The following is a 26,006-nucleotide window of genomic DNA, read 5'->3' on the forward strand; positions in this document are numbered from 1 at the left end:
GTAACCCGTTACTTGTAACGCGTTAGTCCCAACACTGAAAATGGGGGTAGGAAAGGATCTCTTTGACCACCTCCTGGTAAAACTGGAAGTGAACGGATCCACTTCCGGGTTGCACCCTTCAGAGAGTGTGTCGGTGAAGTTTCAATGCAACCCAACAAACCGAAAGTAGGAAGGAAAAGCCGGAAGTGGTTGTTTCTGATGAATTGGAAGTCGGAGAGACTGGAGCCTATAGCATGCTGGGAACTGGAGTTATGGCTGTTTAAACAACAGCCAATAGGAATGCAGAAGGGGCTGGGCTTCAGCAATTACAGCCCGTCCTGTAAGTCCACCAACCAAGTTTGAAGCCTTTAGCATGTTGGGAACTGGAGTTATGGATGTTTAAACCCCAGCCAATAGGAACACAGAGGGGGCGGGGAATCAGCAAATTACAGCCTGTCCCTATTGGTCGTCCAAGAGCACCCTCCAAGTTTGGGTCTTTTAGCATGCTGGGAACTGGAGTTATGGCTGTTTAGAGCCCAGCCAATAGGAACACAGAGGGGCGGGGCTTAAACAATTACAGCCTGTCCCGTAAGACCACCCGCCAAGTTTGGAGCCCATAGCATGCTGGGAACTGGAGTTATGGCTTTTTAAACCCCAGCCAATGGGAACACAGAGGCGGCGGAGCAATGGTGCGCCTGTGGCCCATGGCATGGCTATTCTGATGGCAGACCCCTCACCAGTGTTTGTGCCAAGTTTGGTGTGGATCGGATCAACGGTGCGCCTTGCCAGACCGCATGTTACGTTTGTGACGTCCACCACCCGTCCGCCTGCCCACCCGACCGACCGACCACCCTTTTAATTTAGGATTAGTTCCGCCTCCTTGTGCATTGGGGAAAGTGAATGGCGGTCTTTCTTTACCATAGACAATGCATTGATCCTCATCGCTTTGTCAGATTGTGGCAGCAAAATACCACTGCTGGTGTGATCAGCTTTATGGTTTTTGCACATGTGTGTTTACATGCCCTTACAAACATCCACAAAACATCAAACCACATTCCTTTCTTCTATTTATTATGAATTATTTACTAAAATCCACCATACATTTTATGACCTACAGTGGGCGAATAGTGGCCAACATAGCCGTGGTGAGATGTACTGTATAAAGTATGTTTTGTTTTAATATTTTAGCAAGGAGAAATTCCCAGCACTGGGTCACAATAGGCATCAGTGCAATTAAATACAAAATAAATATGCAATACAATAAATGCTTAGAATAAATAAACAAAATTCAAGCATTGCATAGAAATAATTAAAACATATATACAATAATCTAGCAACTGAGCACATTGACAGTTCATAGAATTTGGTGTAACAGGATTGTGGATGTGTGTTTAGCCCTGCCCCCACTTCTGCCTGTGCCCAAATGGGTCTTGTGAAAGATTATGTAAGACAACATAAATTGGCACAGGGGATGGCATAGCACTGGGTATAAAATGTATCAACTAAACAAAGGGTTTGGAAAAGGAGAACAGTCATGAGGGTTTCTCTAGAAACGCACCTGCTTTCATACCTGTACTTGACCTTGATATTGTTTTCTTCATTCTGTGCTTTGTCTTCCTCACCTTCCTCTTCATGTGAGTTACAGGCACAGTTTAATCTCAACAGAATTTACAAGGCTGGTGACTTTGTTCTGGGCGGCTTGTTTTATATCACCCTGTACCCCGTCTTCCCTGAGCTGTCTTTCACCTCCAAGCCACAGGACCCCACGTGCTATGGGTGAGTATCACATGTACAATAACACACAAGAGAACAGGGAACTTGTAGTGATATTGCCACAGGATTGCTTGATGTTGTATATTTCTACAAAGAAAAATATTCATGGTTACAGTGTCATTTCGTGTGTTAGTTTTAACATTGAAGGGTTCAAGCTGGCCCAGACCATGGCTTTTGCAATTACTGAGATCAACAGAAACCCCAGCCTACTACCCAATGTGACTCTAGGATATAGTCTCTATGACACCTGCATCTCGCTTGGAGTTGGATTCCGTGCAGCAATGTCCTTGGTCAGTGGGAGAGAGGAGCAGATTCATTTGAATGAGAGCTGTGTTGGGTCCCCTCCAGTGCTCGGAATTGTGGGTCCTGATTCCTCAACACATGCTATTGCTATCTCTAGAATATTAGGTTTGTACAGGGTGCCCCTGGTAAGTTTCCTACTTGAACTCAGTTTTACTATCACCTGTTTTATACACGTTTCATTTAAATGAATTACATTTTATAAAAGTATAAACAATGTACTCTGTATACTCTTTGTATACTCTTGACATCGACCATATTTACTTGCAGGCAGAGCATTTGAGCGTAGTGGAGATAGGGCAGAAATTCAATGTAGGGTGTAGGATTTTACAAGGTCATAGCACAATGCATACTTTAGGGCTTTGATTCTTTCCCCAGACCTGAATCCTACAGCCCTGTGGTTAGATCTAATGTATTTTGTTTTTATAATAAGGGAGGGGTGTAACCTCTTTAGTCATCATAATCAGAATGTTACATGCATTATAACGTAGTGATTTTCTGTCATTCAAATCTTTCTGTAATTTGCAAAGCCATATTGTTGATTCCTTTATGTTTTCATTATCAGGTCATCATAGATTGAAATGGAAAAATGCATTTTTTTTTTAGTGATGATTTTGTGTGGCAGGGAATTTCTGAGTGCAACGTAGCCTTGTGAGGGTAGAGAGGGATTTCTCCCCACTCTCCATTCACATGCTCTGCTTGTAGGGGGAAATTGTAAACACAATTTTGCATTTAGTACAGGAAAAATAAATGAAATATGTTTTGTGTCTTTTTTCAGGTAAGTTACTATTCCACCTGCTCCTGTCTGAGTGACCGGACTCAGTTTCCTTCCTTCTTTAGAACAATCCCGAGTCTTGCTGTCCAGGTGAACTTTACATACAAAACATCTGTTGGTATCAAGTAGGGCATGTTCCACACACTTGACAAAAACGTCCTTTAGTGAGTGTAATTCATCATGCATAGCACCTTTTAATATTTTTCAGCAATGGCCTTCTTCACATTCACACAGCCACACACGCACGCACGCACGCACGCACGCACGTACGCACGCACGCACGTACGCACGCACGCACGTACGCACGCACGCACGCACGCACACACACACACACACACACACACACACACACACACACACACACACACACATTAAAACACTATAATCACCTCTCATTTGTGTCTGAATATTATGACTAGAGCTGAAGGTCTTTGTGGACAGCATCAAAAGATAATTATTAAACCTTTTCATTGTGTAATCTGTGTAGGTCGGACATTCATGGATTCACCAGTATGTGAATTATCCAACCTAAGCACATTTCTCTCCATTCTTTATCCATTCAGGTGCGAGCTTTTCTCCAGATTATGAGGCGATTTGAGTGGACTTGGGTAGGATTTCTGTTTATTGATAACGACTATGGCCGCGATGCTGCCCGAATCTTCCAGACAGACCTGGCCCAGTCTGGCTTGGGTTGTCTGGCTTATTTGGAGGTTCTGCCCTGGGGCCACGAGGAATCGGAACTTCAGAGGATCGTCACTGTGATGAAGACATCCACAGCTCGTGTGGTCATTCTATATGTATACGGGAGCTATTTGGTTAATCTCATGAAGGAGGTTAGCGATTTGTTACATGTAATATGGAATCTGAAATGATCATTAATTATTGGAAAAATAATTACATTGAAAAATAGGTTGAAGTTTACTGGAAGTGTTGCAATTTAGGGCGGATTCACACTGGGTCCGTTTGAATCAAACCGTTCCCGAGTACGCTTGGCTGGCCAGCATTCACACTGGCCAAGACTCGAGACCATTTAATTTAGCAGTAATGGTAAATATGTGCCTCATGGAGGCGCTGTTGACTATGGGGCTTTGGGAGATCCAGAATGTCATTCACAGAAGAAGTCACTTGTCAGAGTTTAAAGTGAATAATAAAGTTTGACTGTGATCCTCACGTTGTCTTGAGTTATAATAATAACAGAACAACAATACACAACCAAAGCAGTGTGTGCTCGCGCTACTCAAACACTAGCGGGATTATTATTTCTTGTCAACATTCAAGTAGAACTATCAGAAGGTATAACCCAGCTAAAATAATGTGTCATTATAAAAATATATAAATGATATATGATTAGCAGTCCACTTCCTCCTGTTGGTACGGATGGATTCACATTGCATCGTTCCGTACGCAAATACGCATGATCCGGATCCGAGACTACCTCCGGAGATGGTTTCGGGTACGGTACGGTGATCCGTTTCGGGGAACGATACGCAACGTTCACACTACCACAACATCAGCCAAGTGGTCCAGGGTGCGCACCCGGGACCATAGTGTGAATCCGCCCTTAGACACTTTCTCTTTTTGCTTCTCTGCACAAAGAGCAAACAAATAATCACACCATTCATACATATCACTGCTATAAAGAATTGTCATGTTGCTATAATTATATTATTTGTCTTGATATGAAATACAGACAGTGGATTATTGCTGTGCTCTTTTGTGTTTAAACAACCTAATCGACAGGTGGTAAAGCAGAATCTAACAGGTGTGCAGTGGATAACAGTTGAGCCTTGGACAGCTTACATCGGACTCCAGAATCCTCACTTCACCCCGTCACTAGGAGGCACCCTGGGTATTGCCATCCATCGTGGAGAGATACCAGGTCTCAAGGACTTCTTGTCAAAAATACATCCTGACAACGATCCCGACAGCAGCCATGAAAATACCTTAGTGGGTGTTTATTTGTTCTTTCCTCCCCTTTTTTGTATTTAATCCATTTCAAACTCTAATTTCCCTGCGATTATTTCACCCAAAATGTATTATTATTATTATTTTTTTCAAAATGAGGCTTGTTTCATGAGTACATTCACACACAAGTGTACATTCACACTGAAGTGTGAATAGAATACACATTTTTGCTTAATTTGGTCCTTACGCACCCTGTGTCTACGGACCTTAAAGGTATCATGACATTCATTTTCACTTTTTTTATTTTCAATGTTTTATTTGGGGTTTTATGACCTCAATTACGCCCAAAAAACCTAAACTTAGAACATTCAGTGGATTTTCTGTGGTCTGGGGTTTTCTGAATAATTAGGCTGAAAAGTAATCTGAGCTTGGCCCTTCGACAGTGAGGTCACAGTCGATTAATCCCGCCCACTCTCCTCCTCGCCCCTCCCCTCCCCTATCCTTTCCTTTGGGGGGGGGGCGGAGCAGAGGCGATGATTGACAGGCAAAATCCCTCACCAGCGACACCCGCAGGCAAAGATTTCTTTTTTCATTGCAGTTGAAAAGGCTTTAGAAATGTGAGAGAAAAACACCTGCCATGGATCACTGGAATGGAATTTTCACTTAAAACTTTTTGTACACTTTTGAAGGACCAGGACAAAGACTTTGAATGTGGTGTAAAAGTGAATGTCATTAAACCTTTAAGTCTTCATTGTGTTTCTTCAGGTGAGGAAGTTATGGGGGCACATATTTCAGTGTAAATTTGCACCCCTTCCGTCAGAGTGGGTGGATGCTGGTGGAAGGGTGTGTACTGGACAAGAGGACCTAGGAACAGCAGAAACTACACTACTGGATGTGTCTGACCTCAGACCAGAATATAATGTGTACAAGGCAGTGTATGCTCTGGCCCATGCCCTCCATGACATGTTGCAATGTGTGCCAGGAAGAGGGCCTTTCACTCGGCACAGCTGTGCCACCTTTCAGACATTAAAGCCATGGCAGGTGTGATATTAATTCACAGTTTACCCAGTTTATCGATTATAATTTACTATAATAATGAATACATAAAAAAAGACATTGGTAAAATGAAAGAAAGAAAAGAAACACCTAGTCGAATGAAAAAAATGTATACATTTTCTTAGAGTGTGTAGTAATATGAATTGACTCGCAGTACATTCATCAGTATTTAAGCAGTAACACTGTTACAGAGATGGGGGTACTTATTATGTTAAGGGGGATGCACTTTGGGACACGGAAGATCCCGCGATCATCATAATAGCTCAAATTTATATAGTGCTCTTTTAAGTATCCAAAGTCTCTTTAAATGTCTACAGCACAACATTGTCATGGGCTAAATAAACAAGCATGTTGTTCAAAATAGGGTTTATTTTATTTTATTTTTGTGAGAGCGGCTGACCCGCTCACCCGCAGCCCGCATAATTGCCTCTGAAATCCTGACTCGACCACCCGCGCCACGGGTTGACCCGCGGGACCCGCGGGTTACGGGTCGGCCCGCTCATCACTAATAGCTATCTATGAGGCACTGTCAGTAGTACTACACATCAACACAAAGAGTCACTCTTCAGTTTTCTCAGTAATCCTTTTACCATTTATAACTAATGAGAGGCTATGCCAACATACTGGCTGATGTGTGATTGATTGACAAAAAAAGCATATATGAACACATATTTGTACATAGTTATCAAAAGCATAAAACATGAAAAATTACTTGAGGGCTTATTTCCATTGTGGTCCTTTGTACCACATACGGTAGCTAGCACTGGCTGATGTGTGGCACACTAAAGCCTAGTTCAGGACAATGATTCACGACGTGACAAAATCATTGCAATGAGCTGAGTTGAAACTTGCAACAGAATGTTGTTTGGAACATTACCTTAACCTCACAAATACTATGCCTATAATTGTGTTTCATCATTGGCTTAAAATAAAGTTTTGTTTTCTAAACTATATTTTCCTATAATACTATATTTTACCATTTTGGATCAGAAACGGGAAAACAAGAAATCTAATTTTGAAAGAATCTGAATTGGGATCAATATAATAAATATACCAATTTATATTAGTTAATACAACAAAAGTCCCTGTCAACTGATTACTTTGACAGGCTTTGTACAGTAGTAGGTAAACGTCTTTTGCTCTTCATAATTTTGCTCTAGCTTGTGCATTACCTGCAAAAGATCAACTTCACTGTGGAATTTGGCGATCATGTATCATTTGATGAGAATGGTGATCCTTTACCAATCTATGATGTTGTGAACTGGGTGTGGCTCCCTGATGGAAGCACAGAGGTTCTCGAAGTAGGTGTGTTCAAGAAGTCAGCTTCAGCAGGTGAAGAACTCATCCTTGATGGAGACAGAATCATCTGGAGCTTTGAAACCAAAAAGGTCACTGTTTTCTAACGTATATGTTGAGCTCATGATGTGAATGTAGTTTAGACTGAGTTTGATCATAGTTCATTTCCTCTGTAGCCTCCTCGGTCAGTGTGCAGTGAGAGCTGTCTCCCTGGAACCCGTGTGGCCATAAGGAAAGGAGAACCTGTCTGCTGCTTTGACTGCATTGCTTGTTCTGAGGGAGAGATCAGCAATGAGACTGGTAGGTTTACATCATGTAGCTATGTACAGCAGAGTATCTTTAGAATGTTAGAATGATACTGTACAGTACTTGTCTGTCCCTTTAAACTTGACCTTTTTTATTAGACTCTACAGAGTGCTCCAGTTGTCCAGAGGACTTCTGGTCCAATCCCCAGCGTAACCAATGTGTCCCGAAGAGCATGGAGTTCCTCTCCTACCACGAGGCCCTAGGTATCTCCTTGACAACCATCTCATTGTTAGGCACTCTTATCTGTGCCATTGCCCTGGGAATCTTCATCTATCATCAAAGCACACCTATGGTACGCGCCAACAACTCAGAACTCAGTTTTCTTCTCTTGTTATCACTCAAACTATGTTTTTTGTGTTCACTTCTGTTCATTGGCCGTCCCAGGCTCTGGACTTGTCAGCTGAGGCATGCAGCATTTGGAATCAGCTTTGTGCTGTGTGTCTCGTGTATCCTGGTAAAGACTATGGTGGTGTTGGCTGTGTTCAGGGCCTCCAAGCCTGGGGCTGCAGACATTCTGAAGTGGTTTGGTTCCATGCAGCAGAGGGGAACAGTTCTGTTTCTTACTTTCATCCAGGCAATGATCTGCACAACCTGGCTCATGTCTGCCTCACCAACTCCTTATAAAAACACTCAATACCACAGTGATAAGATAGTCTATGAGTGTGATGTTGGATCAACAGTTGGTTTTGCAGTGTTACTAGGTTATATTGGTTTACTGGCACTCCTCAGCTTCGTTCTAGCATTCATGGCAAGGAATCTTCCAGACAACTTCAATGAAGCAAAGTTAATAACTTTTAGCATGTTGATCTTCTGTGCTGTTTGGATAGCCTTCATCCCAGCATATATCAGCTCTCCAGGCAAATATGCAGATGTAGTGGAGGTATTTGCTATTTTAGCATCTAGTTTTGGCATTTTGGTTGCATTGTTTGGACCAAAGTGCTATATAATGCTTTTGAAACCTGAGAGAAACACGAAGAAGTCCATCATGGGTCGAGGCACCACCAAGACATAGAATCTTTGATAACCTTATTACGGTAGTATAGTAGAGTCAGTTTACTACCAAACTAAACTAAGTAAAATAGTAATCCATTCAACGATGCAAACATCAATTATCTATCATAAAAAAGTTGGTTAAAAGTTGATTACCCTCACTAAAAGGCAACATTTAGTATTTTTTTTGTTCACAGAACTACTGTTTAATGGATATTTTCTCTTTTTTTTGCCACTTCCTCTGTAAACCCTAGAGATTGTGCAAGAAAATCCCAGTGTATCAGCAGTTTCTAAAATACTCAAACCAGCCCGTTTGGCACCACCTGCCACATTCAAACTCACTTAAATCACCTTTCTTCCCCATTCTGATGCCTGGTTTGATCTGCAGCAGATCGTCTGGCCATGTCTACAGCCCTAAATGCACTGAGTTGCCGCCATATGATTGCCTGATCAGAAATTTGCGCTAACGTGCAGTTGGAGAGATGTGGCCGGTGAGTGTGTGTGTGTGTGTGTGTGTGTGTGTGTATATATATATATATATATATATATATATATATATTCCTTCCATTGCATAAGGGTACATTTTGACCAGTTTTCAACAGTATGTGAAAAGTACCACTTTTTTTTATTGGAACAAGACATGATATCCTCAGAAACATTTATTTTAACACAACAAAATACATTTTCACCATTATAGTAAAATCTGAAGGTCTGTACAAATATGAATAATAATAATTTCTGTGGTGTTACGGGTGAAATATGACGGGGCAGGTGATAATGTCTATTGCATGTACCATAAAAATAATTTGTGGGTTGCTCTGTGGATCAAATTAGGTTCAATTGGGCCCCGCAACACACACGCATGTACACCCTTGTTCATTATCTCCTTAAGGCCAGGAGGCGGAGATAATGTTTTTGTCCTTTATCTCTGGAGTCATGTGATAAAAAAAATCTGATTTAAATCACGGGTCAAATTTAACCCGCTAACACAAAACATGCGGGCAGCTTTCTAACATAATGAAAGGGAGATAGAAAGTATATATATATGGTTTTATTTTCGAGGAGAAAGACAAAAATAAAAGTGTTGTACAATGTAAAACTCGAGTCACTTCCTGACTTGCCTACGTAATTGAAATACGAGTCAAATAGGACCCTGGCCAGTAGCTAGGTGAGAAAAAGACTCAGTCTGGATTCCAGGCTAGTTCTTTAGGGTACTTTGGGTTGTTTTGGGTAACTGTTTGGGCTGCATGTGTTGTAGTTTGGGTTATGGGATTTTGTTGGGTAGTTTGGGGTATTTCTGGGTGGTTACGGGTACTTTTGGTGATTATAGTATGACCCTTTGGTGTGGCCTTTGTGACTTTTGTCCACACCTGGTGGACATGGCAGTAACTCCAATAGCCCCAATTCCCTATATTTTATTGCCAATAGCAGGCAAGTGTGCTTCAGGTGTTATTGCCAATAGCGGTTTGATCAGCCCTTTATGAAAAGCCCTCACTCAGGACTGTTAGTCCTCACTCTTCTCGACAATGCAACATTTTATGTTTATCTGTATTTACTTGCATTTCCTTCGTCTGTTATTGTTTGTTCCGGAATTATTTTATTAAATGATTAATCTTTAGTTTGTATTGTACATTTTGGATTATGTGTTTATGTTTGTGCATGGTGTGGCTTGGAAATAAAACTACACATTTGCTATTGTTGTCACTGTCTGATTAAATGGAAATTAAATCGATGGCACATTAGCGTCATATATTCCAAACCCAGAGATCATTGGTCCGACTGGCCCCATTATAACCCTATCCCTATCCCTATAACCCTACACTCACACTAACCTAATATTTGTCGGACTATTGCGACGTCAAAATAACGGGAGGTTGGAATTATGAGCGGACCGCTTATTTACACACATATCGTCCTCTTTGTTTACCAGAGAGCTGTGTCCCATCCATGTGATGCACCGAAAAGCCTGATTGGTTGACCGCTGTTCTAGGATTCATTAATTGTCTGTGCCAGGCCGAAGGCTAGGCCGAGACTATGTTTTACACCCGTCCGTCCGTCCGTCCGTGTCCGTCCGTCCGTCCATCCGTCCGTCTGTCTGTGGACAGCTAATCTTCAGCACCGTTGGCCCGATCAACGTGAATTTGTGTACACACACTCCCTGGATGCCAGAGCAAAACCTCTGCATGCCCCACATTTTTCACATGGGCCTGTTATAGCTCCACCGATTTTTGCTAAACAATTTAACACCAAAAGTGTATGCCGGTTTCTAACACAATGCAAGGGTTAAACGCCCAGGGTCGATTTTGCGTAGATTAAACGCCCGGGCTACTATTTGGAAATATACGAGACCTGTGCTCGAGGAGCACTTTTTCTAGTTCAAACATGTTTCCACGAGGGCAATACTACTAGTGTTCCGGGTTTCTCAGTGGTCTATAAATGCCTAGAGTTTGCATAACATCATACCCAATAACAGTATCCCTTAGCGTGGAGGGACGGTGAGGACATGTATCCCATAACCTGGAGGTACAGACATGTATCCCATGGCCTGGAGGGCTGTAATAGCCAATCTCCGTGAGAAAGGAGGTCAGAGAGAATATTCCAGGATTTTTCAAAAGGTTCAAAGGTGCCGTTTTTGCTGGCAAGGGTACGGTAGACGGATGAATTAAATACTTAATTCCGTGGCAGTGATATATCTGGGTCAACGGGTGTGTTTGTTTGTCGTTGGCGCTGTGTGTGCGCAGTAACGTTGCAAGTGAGACACACACGCGCGCACACACACACACACACACACACACACACACACACACACACACACACACACACACACACACACACACACACACACACACACACCACACTTTTCAACTGTAATGGTACAAAATGTATAATAGAGATAGTTAACCCATTAAGATGTCTCATGGCCTGGAAGGACGTACATGTTCCTCATAGCCCGGAGGGACAGACATGTATCCCATAGCCCAGAGGGATGAAAATACACCTGCTTTCATACCCGTACTTGACCTTGATATTGTTCTCTTCATTCTCTGCTTTGTCTTCCTCGCCTTCCTCTTCATATGAGTTACAGGCACAGTTTAATCTCAACAGAGTTCAAGACTGGGGACTTGTTTACTATACACTCCTTCTCTGTCTTCCCTGGACTGTCACCCTCAGCAGCACAAGCATGGTGCAAGACAAGTAACAGTACAAGAGAACGCACACAAGCATACCATACTGAGCTGCTTGTTTCCGGGCAGTTAGACCGCTGAACGAGAGGAGTGGCCAACATGTGCCTCGTTATACATCTTCATAGCTAACAGAAAAGGACTGTCTACTGTAAGTCTATTGGTTTGTTCCCAGGGTGGAAATGACTTTATCATTCCCCCCTGTTGCTACACCATAATAGCATCCAGCTTCCTCGCTACAGAGAGCTTCATCACCTCCTCCACCCCGTCCAGGGTTGCCCCCACGATGGAGCCACTACGTACAGCTTTCCAGGGTAGACCCCAGTGATCCTGAGTAGAGGCTCCATGGGTTGAGGAAGGCATTTGTAGACTTGTAGACTCCTACGTCTGTCCTAGACGTAGGAGGGTGTGGAGGGCACACACGCACGCACGCACGCACACTCACACTATATATACACACACACACACACACACACACACACACACACACACACACACACACACACACACACACACACACACACACACACACACACACACACACACACACACACACACACACACTACACATCGACAAATCACAGGACACATATCATTTGGTGTGACAGGATTGCTATACGTTTAGCCCTGCCCCTATTTCTGCTTCTGCCCAAATAGGTCTTGTGAAAGATTACGTAGTGGCATAGGGTAGCACAGGGGATGGCATAACACTGTGTATAAAATGTAGCAACTGCACAAAGGGTTAGGGAAAGGGGTTAGACAGAGGAGGACAGTCATGAGGGCTTCTCTACACATACACCTGCTTTCATACCTGTACTTGTCCATGATATTGTTCTCTTCATTCTCTGCTTTGTCTTCCTCACCTTCCTCTTCTTGTGAGTTACAGGCACAGTTTAATCTCAATAGAGTTTACAAGACTGGGGACTTGGTTCTGGGCGGCTTGTTTACTATACACTCCTTCTCTGTCTTTCCTGAGCTGTCTTTCACCTCCAAACGACAGGACCCCACTTGCTATGGGTGAGTATCACAAATACAATTGCAAGCAAGAGAACAGGGAACTTGTTTTGATAGATAGATCCAGAGGATTATCTGATGTTGTTTATTTCTACATATTCATGGTTTCAATGACATTTTGTGTGTTAGATTTGATGTTGAAATGTTCAGGTACGCCCAGACTATGGCTTTTGCCATTACTGAGATCAACAGAAACCCCAGCCTACTACCCAATGTGACTCTGGGATATAGTCTCTATGATACATGTTACTCGCTTGGAGTTGCATTCCGTGCAGCTTTGTCATTGGTCAGTGGGAGAGAGGAACAGTTTCAATTGGATGAGAGCTGTGTTGGGTCCCCTCCAGTGCTCGGAATTGTGGGTGCTGATTCCTCAACACATTCTATTGCCACCTCTAGTGTTTTAGGTTTGTACAGAGTTCCCCTGGTAAGTTTGTACTTGAATCCCATTGTACCATCACCACTTTTGATATGCTTACATTTTTTTTTAAATATATTTACAAATCTAAAATATAACCAACGAGCATGTGAGCAGAGAGGGCCAATTTTTTTTGTAGGGTGGCAGCAGGTTTTCAACAGGTCGGAATGCAGTGCATTTGTGTTGAGGTTTAAATCTCTGCCCGGACCTGAAAGTATATCAGGAGACTGGCTCGGAGTCGAGCCGGTCGCATGATCAGATCTAACATATGAGTATACAAACGGTAACCAAAAGAGTGAACACCCAAACAATGTGGGCAGCTCAATGTTAAAATGGCTATTTCTTTTTTTTTCTTCAAAAATGTAAAACATAAATAAAGCATTTGGAAAGTGGTCTGAAATAAATATGATTTGAACATGCTTGAAACATTTGACATTTAAAGCCTAATATTTCTACAATTGCTACAAATTGTAACAAAACCTGTGGATAGTCAGTCATTATGGTACCTTTTTAGTTTAAGAAACGGGCCTTTCAGTGGGCACAGCTGTGCCAGTTTGCAGACAATACAGCCATGGCAGGTGTGATATTAAGTTAGCCTACGGTGTTTAAGACTACTGTGTGTGTGTGTGTGTGTGTGTGTGTGTGTGTGTGTGTGTGTGTGTGTGTGTGTGTGTGTGTGTGCGTGTGTGCGTGTGTGTGTGTGTGTGTGCGTGTGTGTGAAATTGTATTGTATTTGGAGTTGGAGCAGTGAGCGAAATCTACATGAGTAGTGAGTGATTTGGAGCATAGCACGAAAGTGTGTGTGGAGAGGTATTTCTGGGGAAGTCTGTCAAAAAGAAACATAGTGTTAATTACAGAACAGATGTTTTGTCCCTTTTGCAGGTGAGTTACTATGCCATGTGTTCCTGTTTGAGTGACCGAAATAAGTTCCCCTCCTTCTTTAGAACAATTCCAAGTGGTGCCTTCCAGGTGAATTTCTACAGAGAAAATATATGTTGGTATCACGTAGTACATTTTTCACACACTTGACAAAACAAAAGATAATTATTTTGTCAGCCTTTTTTGTCACGCATGTACTGCATTGCTATTATATTTAGTACAATTATTATTTGGTTCAAATGGCAGTGTAGCCAAATGCAACCAAGTGTTAAAAGGTCTCTACAAAAAAAAGAAAAAAAAATCTTTCACATCTAGGAAATGACAAAAAAACAACACAAGGAACAAGCAGTTAGGAATCCTTACAAATTCTACTGAGAAATAGCCTATTTGTGCAGCTTAGTTTCAAAACACTGACTCTACTGGTAGGCCATAAATAATACATTTTAGGAAGGAGGCCATGAACCATAATTATATTTAAAAAAACGTAGGATAATCTGCTCTAGTGAATGTAATTGATATTGATTATCATCTCAGATTTGCTTGTGAATATTACTGCTGGAGCTGAATGTCTTTGTTGACAGCATCAAAAGAGAATGATTAGACCTTTTCATCGAATCTGTGTAGGAGATTCATGGATTTATCACTAATCTAACCTAAGCACTTATTACTTCATACTTTATTCATTCAGGTGCGAGCTATGCTCCAGATATTGAGGCGGTTCGAGTGGACCTGGGCTGGACTGCTGATAGGTGATGATGCCTATGGCCGCAATGCTGCCCGAATCTTCCAGTCTGAGCTGGCCCAGTCTGGTTTTGGTTGTCTGGCATATTTGGAGGTTCTGCCCTGGGACAGTGACCCAACGGAACTTCAGAGGATTGTCACTGTGATGAAGAAATCCACAGCTCGTGTGGTCATTGTATTCGCATATGGGATCCATATGTTTAACCTATTGGAGGAGGTTCGGGGTTTGATACATATGAATTTAGGGATTCATAATTAAGGAATCTGAAATTAGTCCATATGAGAGATCCATATGAAAGAAATAGGTTGCAATTAAATTGTGGCATCTTTTTAATTGCAATGCAATTTAATATCTTTTTGGGTCTCATCAATTTAAATGCTCAGCAATTGTGTAATTCTCTTACACTTTTTATTTATTTTGCCATTGATTTCACTACTTCTCTGCACAATAAGCAAACAAATAATCACACCATTCACACATCTCACTGTTATAACTAAAGGCACCGTCGCATACAGTCGCAATGGGTGGCCAGAAGTGCCGTCCATTCCCATTATGGGAAAAACGAGAGCGAGGAGCGTCCCGCTACGATGAGTTGACAGAGCTTAAGCATGTGCACAAGCGTGAAGTCCAACGTATCGGGTTCAACATTGGTGAACCAGACCCGGCAGTGACCGGCACCAACCAATAGGACGGAGCCATTTCTTTTGCCAACAGTCCAAACGCAGGGGAAACGCAGATAAGCGCAGTCACATACGCTTGTATTTCAATAAATATAAGCATCTTCATATTTGATTGAATGGCCTGAACACATTTTACAGATAGAATACCCCCCCCCCCCCCCCCATTTGAGGAGCTTGAGCAGTCTAATGAAGAATAGCAGAAATCCAGTGTCCCAAATAAATGAGCAGCAGTTGAAACCGTTTTTATTAGTTCTATTTTCACATTCTATTCCATTCTAACTGCAGTTCCCTTTTCCAGAAGGTGTTATAAACATGTTCTGTTCCGAGTCATATTCCCATAGCTTCATTTGATTGGGCCAGCAGCGGATTTGAATCGGAACCACACAGGAAGTGTTTTTTTTTTTGCTGCTGAGACAATCAAATGAAGCTATGGGAAACTGACCCGGAACAGGGAATGTTTATGACAACTTTTGGAAACAAGGCTATGATAGGAGAAGGCTAGTCAGGTGCCATTGACGCGCATGGGAGGCAAAACTGGATCTGGAAGTTCACATTGGAGTCAATGAGAGCCAGCAGGACCAGCTTGTGAACAAACAGTATTTCTGAACGATTGTGTCCTATAATTTTATTGAGGCATCTAAACAGCACCATGTATCATTCTGGCTCGGCACTATATATTTTTTCTATATCTACTACTACTACTACTACACTTAAACATATATTCCTCTCAAATGCTATTTCTACTTTATAATGGCTTTAAGTGAGCCCACACAGTTTCTCCTGGATTATTATTATTATTATGATTATTATTAATATTTATATTGTTAGAATAATTATATAATTATATTGCATTTTTCTGGAAAGTTTATAGAAAACAGGATTATTTGGATTAGGATATTTGCCTTTATATTGTATATACTAATGCACATTTGTGCAACACAATCAACAGGTGGTAAAGCAGAATGTGACAGGTCTGCAATGGATAGCCGATGTGTGCTGGACAACAGATCCTAATCTCCAGACGCCTCACCTCATGCCGTACTTGGGAGGCACCCTGGGTATTGCCGTCCGTCGTGGAGAGATACCAGGTCTCAAGGACTTCTTGTTAAAAATACATCCTGACAATGACCCTGACAACAGCCTTGAAAATAGCATAGTGAGTCTTCTGTTTAATAGGCTCTATGCACAGCAGCCACATTGGAAAGAAATTGGGCCTTACTTCCTTCACAGGTGTTACCAATGATACTAATGAAGGCAGGGTGTTGATATTGTGCATGTTGGCTCACTGGAAACACTAGTCTAGTGGGTCTCAAAGTGTGGTCCAGGGACCCTCATGGTTCCTTGTTGGGGTGTAACTATGAGAGTGTACACATTTGTACACTCTCAGAGTTATGGGGGTCCTCGAAATTAAACAGTTTGAGACCACTGTGCTACACTAAATGGAACAGAGCCTTCATTAGTATCATTGGTAACACCTGTGAAGGAAGCAAGGAAGAGGCCCAATTTCTGTCCAATATGGCTGCTGTGCATAGAGCCTATTAGTGTACTACAGTATTGTTCTTATTTCTTGTAGTAAAATATAGTATCCCCAAAAGTTTGACACACTGCTACTCCCACAATGTTCATGGCCCGCACACAAGTTATATGTCAAATCGACTTCATAGGGAATCATGTGCATTTTGCTTAGCAAATGATGCTTTATAATTTGATTAATATACATTTGTTACTGGATAAAATGTTCCCATAGACAAGTATTTTTCTCTTGGACACCACAAGGGCTACACTTGCCACTCTTGGGAGGTATGGGGCCCTATTTTCCACCCTGCGCTATCCCTTGGCACTACCCGCTACCCGTGAATTACGCACAAGGCAGCTGGCAATGTCCCCAAACGGTATCTTACGGCCGCACTACCTGCTATCCATTATGCCAACTCCGTTATTTGCGCCTGGAGGTGTGGCCATGGGCGTATTGTTGTGCTATCCCTAAAATTGCTATCTTGCCCACACACGTTTGGGAAAGCGCATAGCAGATTCTAAAACCACCCTCTATGCCCAATCTGTTTGGTAGAGCGCGCCTGCAATGGACATGTTTGGAGTCGGGCCGGGCGCACAACATTCAGAGGTCTCCCTCACTCCTAATTCTCAACGAATCTCAGTGATTCAAATGTTCCTATAATCAGCAGAAGTGAGAGTGTCAATTCCTTGTGTCAATTGTGTTTGTATGATAGTCTATTCAAACAAGATAATTTGTGCTGCGCGATGCCATTCACTCCAAAATACACACTTCAATTTTATTAATCCATTGCGCAGGTAATAAAGAGGTAATACTCTATAATCGGTAACATGTGAGTGATAATTATGTCTATCAAATATGGTATCATTGAAAGGCAATCAAAGGCTATAGCGTATGATGTAAATGTTGGGTATCGTGTCCAAGCACCTCGTGTGGCAGCAGAGTTAGGCTGGTGTCGGAACATAGCAACTTGGCCACGGGAACGCCCCTTGCGCCATGCTAAATCCCCAAATAGTGGGTAAGGCGACTTGGGCGCAAAATAGGTCCCTACAGTCCAATAACAATCACCAATTGGCCTCATGGTGGCTGTAAAACAGCCCACTTTACAATTTTGCCAATAATTCTTGACCCATAGGCCATAGAATCAAAATCTATTTCCCATGGATTCCTTGGAGTCAACTCCACATGACGGTCCATTTCCCTATTACTTGATGTTCTGATATTTTAAACTTAATTTAAAACACAGTAATTGCTACTCCTCCTATATATCTTTTACAAACTGCTGGGCATGATCTCTGGACTCATGTGGTAAAACGATATTGTGTGTGTGTGTGTGTGTGTGTGTGTGTGTGTGTGTGTGTGTGTGTGTGTGTGTGTGTGTGTGTGTGTGTGTGTGTGTGTGTGTGTGTGTGTGTGTGTGTGTGTGTGTGTGTGTCTTCATTGTTTCTTCAGGTGAGGCAGTTTTGGGAGCACACATTTCGGTGTAAATTTGCACCCCTTCCATCAGAGTGGGCGGATGCTGGTGGAAGGGTTTGTACTGGACAAGAGGACCTAGGAACATCAGACACTACACTTTTTGATGTGTCTAACCTTAGGCTAGAGTATAATGTGTACAAGGCTGTGTATGCTCTGGCCCATGCCCTCCATGACATGTTGCAATGTGTGACAGGAAGAGGGCCTTTCATTGGGCACAGCTGTGCCAGTTTGCAAACAATACAGCCATGGCAGGTGTGATATTAATTCACAGTTTTACCCATAAATGTTTATAGTTTGAACCTAATTTAGGCTTGTAATGAATATGTAAAAATATGACATTGGTAGAAAGCAAAGAATTCATTATGAATTATGAAATAATACATTTTCTTATAGTGATGTGTAGTAATACTTACTGCTTGACACTATATGTTTGTTAGTGTTTGAAGCAGTACCACAGTTCCACGGAACCCGTATGTTGAGGTAGATGATTGTCCAGAAAACAAATGCTGTCCCCTGAGCCACAACTGACAAGTCCATTAGACAGAAGGCTTGGACAGAATAGAGTTCATGTATACAGTCTATTGTCAATACTAAAAGGGTATAGTAAATACAATCCCTGTCAATGTAACTATTGCATAGGCTATATTAGTTTAAGTTTATTTAAAACAAAATATATATATATATATATGATTTTACATTTTTTGTATTGTCTGCATAATTTTTCCCTTCACCATTTCTAGCTTGTTTATTACTTGGAAAAGATCAACTTCACCACATCATTTGGTGATCATGTGTATTTTGATGAAAATGGGGATTCTTTACCAACCTATGATGTTATGAACTGGGTGTGGCTCCCTGACGGAAGCATAAAGGTTCACAGTGTAGGTGTGGTCAAGAAATCAGTCTCTGCTGGTGAAGAACTCATCCTTGATGAAGACAGAATCTTCTGGAACTTTGAATCCAAAAAGGTCACTTCAGCTTTCTAACATAACTAATGTCAGAATCAGAATCATCTTTATTGTCACATCACAGGTTTACAGAAGTAAAAAAGTGGGTGAGATTCGTTTTCGTGCATAGTTCCCATCGTATTGTTATTTCCATAGAAAAAAACTAAGGGAAGGGGGGGGGAAAGGAGCTCAAACAAGTTATCTACATATTTACCTGAGATAAGATATTAAGGTGCGTGAGCATAGCAGCAGACGTATACTGTGCATGATATACTTATGGACGTTAGTTAAGGTGCTAGAAAAAACTATAAAAAGACAAAAGTCAGTGCGTTGTACATGGGATTAACGTGCAAAATGTCAGTGCGCGTCGACCGCATAATCCACATAAAGTAGACTGACACTGGTATAATCCGCAAGTAGGTCCAAGGAAGAGCTAAATCCAAGTAATTTGTCCCTGGTATAATCCACAGATAGGATCAAGGAAGAGCAAAGGTCCGAGACCAACCTGACAGCACCGCCTGTCATCAGGCTGTTGAACAAGGCTCATGCCTTGTTCAGCAGTCTGACGGCAGCCGGGTGAAAACTGTTCAAGAACCTGGTAGTGCTACTCTTGATACTGCGGTAGGCCCCCTTGCCCGGCCGCTTTTTGTACAGTTCCTGGAGCGTGGGGAGCTCGCCTCCCATTATGTAGGCTTATCATTTCTCGGGCCGTACAGTTTCCATACCAGGCCACAACACAGCCTGATAGAACACCTTCAACTGAGCTGTTGTAGTACAGCCTGAGGATGCGGTGTCCTACTCCGAACTTCTTCAGGCGGCGGAGCCAGTACAGTCGCTGCTGAGCCTTTTTCCTCACGTGTGTGGTATGTGTCCCACATTTGAGCTCATCCTCGATGTGTACGCAGCGGAACTTGAACTCGCTGACCCTTTCCATTGCAGTGCCATCGATGATGATGGGCACATGATCTCTCCGCGGCCTCCTGAAGTCCACGATAAGCTCCTTGGTCTTGTGGACTTTAAGAGAGAGGTTGTTCTCCCGGCACCAGAGTGCCAGTGAGTTGATCTCATCTCTATAGTCAGACTTGTCATTGTTGACGATTCGGCCTATCACTGTTGTGACGTCCGCGTACTTTATGATGGTGTTGGAGTCATGTGTGCCTGTGCAGTCATACATGTACAGGGAGTAGAGGAGAGGGCTCAGCACGCACCCCTAGGGTGCTCCAGTGTTGAGGGTCAGGGGGTCAGATGTGATGCTGCCCATTCTCACCACCTGATGTCGGTTGGACAGGAAGTCTTGTATCCAGTCGCACATGCTTGGGTGTAGCCCTCGGTCTCTGAGCTTTGTGTCAAGTTTTGCTGGCACGATGGTATTGAATATTGAGCTGTAGTCCACGAAGAGCATACGTACATGTTTGTCCTTCAGCAGCTTGTTGTCCACGTGCAAGAGGACGGTGTGGAGAGCCATGGCAATAGTGTCATCGGTGGATCTGTTTTTGCGGAATGCAAACTGCCACGGGTCCAGTGAGGCAGGTAGCGTGGAGCAGATGTATTCCCTCACCAGCTCCTCAAAGCATTTGCTGACTATCGGGGCGAGAGCGACAGGTCTCCAGTCATTCAGGCATGTCACTTTGGCCTTTTTGGGAATGGGCAAAATGGTTGACATTTTCAACCCTGCAGGGACCACAGCCTGGGAGAGGGAGAGGTTGAAGATGTCAGCGAAAACACCCGCCAACTGGTCTGCACATGCTTTAAGGACCCAGGCTGGAATCCCATCAGGTCCTGTCGCCTTCTGGATGTTGACCCGTGTGAAGGCTGTGCGCACGTCGCCCTCCGAGATGGTTAGAGGGGTCTCCTCTGCTGGTGCTGCTGATGGCCCCGCCTGGATGCCGCGGTTGGAGCTGGTCTCGAACTGGCCGTAGTAGGTATTCAGTTCGTTGGGGAGGGAGGCAGGCAGGTTCACTTTAATTCTGTTTTTTGCCTTGCCGTCCGTCAAGGTGTGTACCGCCTACCACGTGTCCCTGATGTCGCCACTGCTGAATTGGTCTTCGATCTTTGCAGTGTAGGCCTTTTTCGCCTTCCTGATGGCGCTGTTTAGGGCCGTGCGCGGCACACTTCTCCATGTTGCCGGATCTGAAACCAGCGTTCATGCAGCTGTACACGTACTCCGCTGTTGATCCACGGTTTCTGATTTGGATAGATCCAAACTGTCTTTTTTGGAACTATGTCGTCTATGCACTTACTGATATAGCCAGTGACCGAGTCTGAGAGTTCATTGATATTATTCCCAGCGGTGTTCTTAAACATCCCCCAGTCAGTCTGGTGAAAACAGGATTGTAGGATAGCGTCTGTGTCCTCAGACCAGATTCAAGCTCATGATGGAAATGCAATTTAGTTCAGACTGAATGTGATCATTGTTACTTTCCTCTATAGCCTCCTCAGTCAGTGTGCAGTAAGAGCTGTTCAGCTGGAACCCGTCTGGCCAGAAGGAAAGGAGAACCTGTCTGCTGCTTTGACTGCATGGCTTGTTCTGAGGGAGAGATCAGCAATGAGACTGGTAAGTTTAAATCATATAGCAAAGTGTGGTAGGTTATCTTTACAATCATACAGTCCTTTAATCTTGTCCTCTTTGTCAGACTCTACAGAGTGCACCAGTTGTCCAGAGGACTTCTGGTCCAATCCCCAGCGTGAGCAGTGTGTCCCTAAGAGCATGGAGTTCCTCTCCTACCATGAGGGCCTGAGTATCTCCTTGACAACCATCTCATTGTTTGGCTCACTTATCTGTGCCATTGTCCTGGGAATCTTCATTTATCATCGAAACACACCCATGGTACGCGCCAACAACTCAGAACTCAGCTTCCAACTTTTGCTGTCACTCAAACTATGTTTCTTGTGCTCACTTCTGTTCATCGGCCGTCCCAGGCTCTGGACTTGTCAGCTGAGGCATGCAGCATTTGGGATCAGCTTTGTGCTGTGTGTCTCGTGTATCCTGGTAAAGACTATGGTGGTGTTGGCTGTGTTCAAGGCCTCCAAGCCTGGGGGTGCAGACATTCTGAAGTGGTTTGGTCCTATGCAGCAAAGAGGAACAGTTCTGATTCTTACTTTCATCCAGGCAATGATCTGCACAGCCTGGCTTGTGTCTGCCTCACCAACTCCTCATAAAAACACACAATACCACCATAATAAGATAGTCTATGAGTGTGATGTTGGGTCAACAGTTGGTTTTGCAGTCTTGTTAGGTTATATCGGTTTACTGGCACTCCTTAGCTTTGTCCTGGCATTTATGGCAAGGAATCTTCCAGACAACTTCAATGAAGCCAAGTTAATCACTTTCAGCATGTTGATCTTCTGTGCCGTGTGGATAGCCTTCATCCCAGCGTATATCAGCTCTCCGGGTAAATATGCAGATGTAGTGGAGGTATTTGCTATTTTAGCATCTAGTTTTGGCATTTTGGTGGCACTTTTTGGACCAAAGTGTTATATAATCCTTTTGAAACCTGAGAGAAACACTAAGAAATCCATCATGAGTAGAGGTGCCACCAAGACATAAAAGTACAAATTCAATGACTAAACAGATTATTTGTGTGTATTTTATAACAATAAGTGTTTATGGATATATCTGAATGCCGATAACCTTGTTAGTATAAGATTCTGTTTTCTAGCAGATTAAACTAAAATCAGTAACCCAGTCAGAGATGTAAACATGTATGATCTATCATAAAGAAACGTTGGTAAAAAGTTGATTATGGTCCCTTAAGTTTTTAATTTTAAACCTATATTCTCTAAGTACTACAGGTATGTAAGAGGCAACCTATATGTTACCATGGCAATCGACCGGTGGTTCTTCATTCCGAGCGAAGCACCATTTGTTGGGCTGCACACATTATCACTAAGCCTAACCCCAACCCCAACCCTAACTCTAGTCTCTAAGCTTACACTAACTTCATTTGTCGGACTATAGGGTGTCTCTGAATAATGGGCTGTCGGACAAGTACCCAATTATAGGGTTAAAATGGACCACCCTACCCTTTCATAACAATACCAACCAATATATGCCAGCCATCCATGTTGATAGATTTTTTTGTTCCCCCCAAAGTTTTCTTCCTTTTTTAATCATGTTTCCAATTGTTGGTCCAACTCTAGATCTGTTGAAACTCCAAGGAATGTCCCTGGCTGCTCACCCCACATATAGCCTTGCTTCCCACTATGGTGGATTATTCAGTGAAATAAAAGCACAAAGTACAGAGACCACCAACTCTATGTTGCATTGTGTAGTTAGCAATGACATCAACACATTCACGGAACTGTTCTTTTTCAGTGTGACAGAAAGCAGACATTGATATCATGTAAACATCTTTCACATAAACTTATTAACACGTTAATTGTAATTGGTTGCCTGACCCCACCACCAAATAACAGCAGCAGGGGGGGTCTGTGACTGGACCCTATGCAGTTAAGGGACAGCTGTTTCACATTAAATTACTCACATTAAAGGGAATTTTCTCACTGAATTTTACGTACCCCCCTTGCCCCCACAAGTTGTTTGATTCAATATTTATAAATGTAATTTTCATTGGTATTTTATCATAGTGACATCCCTTCTAGAAAAATAAGGATGGTCTGGGTATATCTGAAAACGTGTAGTCAGGCTTCTGATAGAGAGAAAACAAGTGTGATCCCTAAGGCATCTTCATCTCACCAGATGCGTTTCTGCATCAAACTCTGCTCCCAAATGACCAAATGAGTGTCATAATCTGACTGGCAGCTCCATAAATACACAAACACAGGCATATAAGATACCCAAAGTGACCCCAACATCAGAAACAATGAGACATTTAGTAGGGGGTACTAAGCACAAAAAATGGCCAAATCGTTACGCGGCGGATAAAAGCATAAAATTTGGCACATATGTCCCTTGGGTCATCCTAAGACATCCTAGAAGGGGTGCCCAAAGGAATCTGAAACAGGAAGTGAGTTATTGACGAAATTGAAAATGGCCGCCTAGTGTTGTCGATTGACTCAAAAGACAACTAAAGAATCTCATAAAAGCATAAAATTTGGCACACATGTCCCTTGGGTCATCCTAAGACATCCTAGAAGGGGTGCCCAAAAAAATCTTAAACAGGAAGTGAGTTATTGACACATTTTAAAATGACCGCCTACAGTGTTATCGATTGACTCAAAAGACAACTAAAGAATCTCATAAAAGCATACAATTTGGCATACATGTCCCTTGGGTCATCCCAAGACATCCCAGAAGGGGTGCCCAAAAAAATCTTAAACAGGAAGTGAGTTATTGACAAAATTGAAAATGACCACCTACAGTGTTGTCGATTGACTCAACAGACAACTAAAGAATCTCATAAAAGCATACAATTTGGCATACATGTCCCTTGGGTCATCCTAAGACATCCTAGAAGGGGTGCCTGAAATGATCTGAAACAGGAAGTGAGTTATTGACTAAATTGAAAATGGCCGTGTACAGTGTTGACAGATGATGCAGAAGACACTCATAAAAAATAATCTCATAAAAGCATGAAATTTGGTACAAATGTCCCTTGGGTGATCTGAATGCATCTTAAGGGGTGCCAAAAAAAAGTTTTAATAGTCTCTCAATGGAAAACACTCCTCCCCCACGGGCTGCACTGCTACAACATTCAAATCGAGCAGTTTGCCAATCTGGCATTTGGTCCAGAAGCCTGAAAGCTATGCAATCTCTACCATCTCCTGACAAATATGGATGGATTAAAGTCACTGATTCGTGGACACCTTTATGGACACTCTTGCCAGAGTCTGCCAAAGTTTGTAGAGAACTCAAGTGTGGCTGCAAAGCTGAGCCCTTCTGTTCGAGAAAGTGTAGATGCCGGGATGCTGGGTTACCTTGCAGAGCATTATGCCAATGTGCTGGTAATTGCGAAATGGCACACATGAATACATGTAGTTACTAAACACTAATCACAAAAAAACAGTAATGATCAAGAAGAAAATACATGAGAAGATAGAGTGTAAAACCAGCAAGAAGAGTGCAAAATAAATAAGATGCAGAGAGTAAAATAAGAATATGCAGAGTAAGATAAGATGCAGAGTAAAATAAATAAGAATATGCAGAGAGTTAGATAAATAAAGAAGATTCAAAGAGTAAAATAAAATAAAAAATGCAGAATGTAAAATAAATAAGATGATGTAGAAATGAAAACAGAAGGTAGACTACAAAATAAGGCAGGTTATGCGCTGCATAACCTGTCGTATTGAGTCTGCATAATATGCAGACTGCCGTGGTCAACTGTTTAAACAGCCATTTAGAATTTCTTCAACATGGTCCCTTCCTAAAAAGTTTAATAAACAAGCAAACAAACAAAGAAATAACACCTTCTAGGATATATTAAGAAGCACTCAATGTACGTACCAAATGATACACTTTTATGACGTCCCTTTATGTTTTCTTTTGTGTCAACTGCTTTAGGCGGTCACTTCCTGTTTAAAACCTCTTTGGGCACCCCTTGTAGGATGCGTTCAGATCACCCAAGGGACATTTGTACCCCATTTCATGCTTTTATGAGATTCTTTAGGTATCTTGCATGATCTTTCACACTGTAGGCGGCCATTTTCAATTTAGTCAATAACTCACTTCCTGTTTCAGATTATTTTGAGCACCCCTTCTAGGATGTGTTAGGATGACCCAAGGGACATATGTGCCAAATTGTATGCTTTTTGGAGATTCTATAGGCTTTTTGAGCCAATCGCCAACACTGTAGGCGGCCATTTTAAATTTTGTCAATAA

The 26,006-nt window shown here is 42.4% G+C and overlaps 2 protein-coding genes across 2 annotated transcripts; both read left to right on the forward strand.

Moving 5' to 3' along the window:
• Positions 1 to 279: 279 nt before the first annotated feature.
• On the forward strand, positions 280 to 8,402 carry LOC308078336 (extracellular calcium-sensing receptor-like; the record flags this gene model as incomplete). The annotated part of the gene is made up of 9 exons (XM_080419457.1): positions 280 to 336; positions 1,625 to 1,755; positions 2,153 to 2,180; positions 2,831 to 2,917; positions 3,391 to 3,624; positions 4,568 to 4,706; positions 5,715 to 5,773; positions 7,261 to 7,384; positions 7,489 to 8,402. The coding sequence occupies 9 exons, from the start codon at positions 280 to 282 to the stop codon at positions 8,400 to 8,402; spliced, it is 1,773 nt and encodes a 590-aa protein (XP_080275583.1).
• A 2,509-nt stretch (positions 8,403 to 10,911) lies between these two features.
• Positions 10,912 to 22,775, forward strand: LOC308078337 (extracellular calcium-sensing receptor-like; the record flags this gene model as incomplete). Its single annotated transcript, XM_080419458.1, has 11 exons — positions 10,912 to 10,963; positions 11,122 to 11,132; positions 11,738 to 11,876; positions 12,852 to 13,000; positions 13,874 to 13,960; positions 14,559 to 14,828; positions 16,242 to 16,448; positions 18,258 to 18,533; positions 19,022 to 19,249; positions 21,659 to 21,782; positions 21,862 to 22,775. The coding sequence occupies 11 exons, from the start codon at positions 10,912 to 10,914 to the stop codon at positions 22,773 to 22,775; spliced, it is 2,457 nt and encodes an 818-aa protein (XP_080275584.1).
• Positions 22,776 to 26,006: the final 3,231 nt, after the last annotated feature.

The sequence above is a fragment of the Gymnoscopelus braueri genome (assembly GCF_963280865.1).
Source record: "Gymnoscopelus braueri genome assembly, chromosome: 22".
Taxonomy (NCBI): domain Eukaryota; kingdom Metazoa; phylum Chordata; class Actinopteri; order Myctophiformes; family Myctophidae; genus Gymnoscopelus; species Gymnoscopelus braueri.